This window comes from Pundamilia nyererei, unplaced genomic scaffold (assembly GCF_000239375.1).
Source record: "Pundamilia nyererei isolate P.nyererei 1_Seehausen unplaced genomic scaffold, PunNye1.0 scaffold01226, whole genome shotgun sequence".
Taxonomy (NCBI): Eukaryota; Metazoa; Chordata; class Actinopteri; order Cichliformes; family Cichlidae; genus Pundamilia; species Pundamilia nyererei.
The window spans coordinates 1-3,990 of record NW_005188627.1 but is presented as its reverse complement, the minus strand read 5'-3'; the positions used below and the strand labels follow the sequence as shown (position 1 = coordinate 3,990).

The 3,990-nt window shown below is 42.1% G+C and overlaps 1 protein-coding gene across 1 annotated transcript in view; it reads left to right on the top strand.

Annotated features, from left to right (window-relative positions):
- Positions 1 to 3,953, top strand: part of LOC102196352 (cytochrome P450 3A27-like) — a 13,363-nt gene extending 9,410 nt beyond the window's left edge. Inside the window, exons 6-11 of the mRNA XM_005755330.1 lie at positions 5 to 147; positions 263 to 387; positions 682 to 766; positions 3,237 to 3,397; positions 3,496 to 3,722; positions 3,893 to 3,953. Coding sequence (XP_005755387.1) covers positions 5 to 147; positions 263 to 387; positions 682 to 766; positions 3,237 to 3,397; positions 3,496 to 3,722; positions 3,893 to 3,899 — 748 coding nt within the window. The 3' untranslated portion in view covers positions 3,900 to 3,953. The remainder of the gene's footprint in view (positions 1 to 4; positions 148 to 262; positions 388 to 681; positions 767 to 3,236; positions 3,398 to 3,495; positions 3,723 to 3,892) is intronic.
- Positions 3,954 to 3,990: the final 37 nt, after the last annotated feature.

Sequence of the window (3,990 nt, the reverse complement as noted above, 5' to 3'; positions counted from 1 at the left end):
ATAGGTTTGTGGCTCCTTACAGTTTAGACACTGTGACCAGTGCTTCTTTCAGTGTGGAGACAGACTCCATAAACAATCAGAATGATCCAGTTAATGTTCAAGTGCAGAAGTTCCTTAAATTCAAAATGTGGCTTTTGTTATTCATAAGTATGTCCTTCTTTTGACTTTTAAAAACTCATTTAATTGATTTGTTTTCAGAAAGCAAACTCAATAGTATCTGCAGGATGTCAAATTTTGCTTATTCAGTCTGGTCTCATTTCAGTGGCAGTTCCCTTTGGTGGACGTCTGGCAAAGTTCCTGAACATGGAAATCACACCCAAGGACAGTGTTGACTTTTTCTATAACCTCCTCAAGAAATTTAAAAACCAGCATCATGAAGACAAATCTGTAAGTATTAAATTGACAAGGACATGAAACTAGTCGCAGAGGCCATCAGCTCATCAGAAATCTTTATAGACATGAGAGACAAGAGAAGGTTGTTTTCCATATACATCTAGCTTTGAAACCACAGGACTCGCTCCCTGTAAGCTACAGGAAAATAATTTAGGGCAATACCTGGAATCATTTGCCATTTTTTATATACAGTCTGCACACCGCAAACATTATTGATATTTTTCTTCTGCTGTTGACTCTCAATCATTCACATGTGAGCACATTTGAATATTGTCTTTTCTGATGTAGGCTCGAGCAGACTTCCTGCAGGTGTTGATCCAGAGTGAGATCCCAGAAAAGACGTATAAGAACGATGAAGAACAGCCAAGTAAAGGTATGTGTTTACCACAGAAGTAATCCAGAATAACCCAGTCACCTATGTCACATTTACTTTAGACAACTCAGGATCAAGGGTTTAACACACACATTTTTCTCATGACATCAATCTGCTCATATGTCTCAAAAGACCAGTCAGTCAGTATCATATATTATAAACCAGGAGCTTGATGATAAATAGCTGAAGGGCTCTACACATCACGACGACATCCCTGTAAATATTTATAGAGCCATCCTAGCTATTGTAACATTTTTGATAATCTGGCTATAAAAAATTACATTAACCAAGTTGGATCTCAGGTCAACATGTACCCCTTCAGCCAGAATGTAAACTACAGAAGACAAGAATCAAGGTTAAGGGTGTGCATTGGTGCCAATGCATACCCTTAACTAAATGTACAGTTTCACTGAGCAACTTTTCAGCTGCCCTGTAGCACACACACCTCCTACCTCAGGTCCCAGCACATCCTTTATCGGGGAGCCATGACTGGATGATGGAGCTCAGGTGTGTGCAGCCTCTGACACCACACCCTTAACCTGCTGCTACACCCTTCCCCTGCAGCTGAGCCACAAACCACACTCCATCACAGAAAGTTTTAGTATTAATCTTAAAAGCATAGTCTGTTCTTGTATCTTTTTATTAAAAATGATGCAGTTTGTGTGTCATGTGTGTCATTGCACTCTGAAATGAAACGAATGAATATTACAAATATACAGTTGGAGTTTAAAAAAAAGAAATCATGGAATCAATTTATGAACCAAAATGTATTCTAAACTTTTGAATCATCAAGGCAGCCACCTTTGACAGATATAACAGCTGGACACACCCATGGCATTCTTTCTACAATAAAACAAAAAATATCAAATATTCTTTTAGAAAGTTCTTCTCATATCTGATGCAGAGGTTCCCATAAATGAGTGGCACTTGTATGTTGCTTTGGTTTCACTCTTCTGCCCAGTCCAACCCAAACCAAAGGTTTGAGTCTGAAGACTGTGTTGCCCACTTCCTGATTTCAAGGTTACATCTTGTTCTTTTTTTCCTGAGGCAGTCTGGCAATGCTTGGACTTATGTTTTGGGTCATTACCTTGCTGTAGGATGAACCCCTGACCAACTAGGTTCATACCAGAGGGTGTTGCATGCTGCTACAGAATGTTGTGGTAGTTGTTTTGGTTCAGGGTGCCTCTCCCTCTGTACAAGTCACCGAACCTGGATCCAGCAAAACAGCCCCAGACCATCACTCTTCCTCCTCCATGTTTGACAGTTGATGCCACACACTGTGGAACCAAAAATTCGCCTTCTTGATGGTGTACAAATGTCCTGCATGATGAACTGAAGATTTCAAATTTGGATTCATCAGTCCATACCTTCTTCCAGTCTTCAAATAGTCCAATGGTGGTGTTTCATTTGTCTTGTTCCAACGTCTTAGCGACTTAGCGTCCTGCTTCAACTCGCCCTGTCATGCCTGCAGCTTGAAGTCTTCTCTGTACATTTGAAACTGAGACTTGCTTACTGCTGTTAGGGTCAACCCGCGTGGACCCAGGTAGCAGATCACACAGACACTTTAAGCTAGAGCGTAAATGATTTCTTTACAATAACACAGTTCTGGAATTGCCGTCATAACTGGTGGAGGACTCAAACAGTCTATGGGAAGGCAAGGGAGCAGTGATTAGAGAATAGACACGGTGAGAGGAAGACGAGGACTATGTGAGGTGAGAGAGTTGGAGAGCTTACTTGCCACAAGTTTGGTGACAGGCTGGGCCAGGGGGTGTGAGGAGCTGGTGGATTAGGCAAATAGAGTGCGGGCTGGTGATGGTGCAGGCTGATGAGGGTGACCAATATTCAGAAAGAGACCAACACGTTACCACTTCTGGATGAGGCAATACTCTGACACCAGACAGCAGCTGCGCTGCTCCTTAAATAGCCCCAGCTGATGATGCCTGATGCCCTGCAGGTATGCCAGGGAATCCAATAGATCACAGTCCTGCCCGTCTGCACTGAAAAAGGGAAATGACAGGACAGCAACAACACACACCATCCCAACTCCTAATAACTACAACCACTAATAAGCTGTGTTCCTGTGAGCTGCCTATCATGCAAGCTGTTAACTCTCAGAAACTTGTCCTCGAATTCAGTCGTTTCTTTGGGTCTGACTTTGTTTACAATTTCTCTGTAAAAAAGCACCTACATTTTTAAGTGTTATGATAGTCTGTCTCTCTTCCATCTTAATTGCCTTTTTCTTGCCATTTTTGTAGTAACACACTACTTTCTGCAGTACAACACTGTTAAACTGATGCTCATGAGGGTATGGTACCACAGTGTGTTCCAAGACTCCAGAAAATTCAGAATGCCTGTAGGAATTAGTAGCACCAGCTTTAACCCTAACCCTAACTCTAACTGCCCGCAGGGGCGAGAAAGTACTAGCTACTGATTACGCTAAAATAAGATAATTTATTATGTTTTTTCATAGGTTTGACTGAACATGAGATCCTTTCCCAGGCCTTGGTCTTCATCTTTGGAGGCTACGAGACCACCAGTACCACTCTAACTAACATCCTTTATAATCTGGCCACCAACCCTGATGCGTTGCAGACCTTACACAAAGAAATTGATGCTAACCTGAAGGAAGATGTACAGTAATTCATCACATAATTTGTTGCCATCCTTGATTCAGTGGTTTGTCATTTGCATATTTGTTTTTATGTTTGCCTTCTTTATATTTTGCCTAGGCACCCATTTCATATGAAGAGCTGACCGGTCTACAGTACCTGGACCAAGTTATACTTGAATCAATGCGACTGTTTCCCACTGCCCCTCGCCTCAACAGGGTGTGCAAAAGAACTGTGCAAGTGAATGGACTCACCATCCCTGAAGGAACCACAATTAGGATTCCTGCGTGGGTGTTGCACAAAGACCCACGCTACTGGGACTCACCTGAGCTTTTTAGACCAGAGAGGTAAATGTGTAGGTGTGTCATCACACGGTCATAAAGAACCTGGTCATCCTGTAATTAGTGAAACCTGGAACATTATGCTTTGCTTTATCTTTGCTAGATCTTTCGGATGATTTATCCATTATAGCTTCCACCTAAGTACTGCTTTGATCATTGGTTTTTCCCTGCTGTAGGATCTAACTGGCCAGTGGGTCCCTAATCCCTGCTTAGATGGTTTGGCATCTTTACGTTGTAGGTCTACAGACTGCCTAAAAATCATGGCTCAATACAA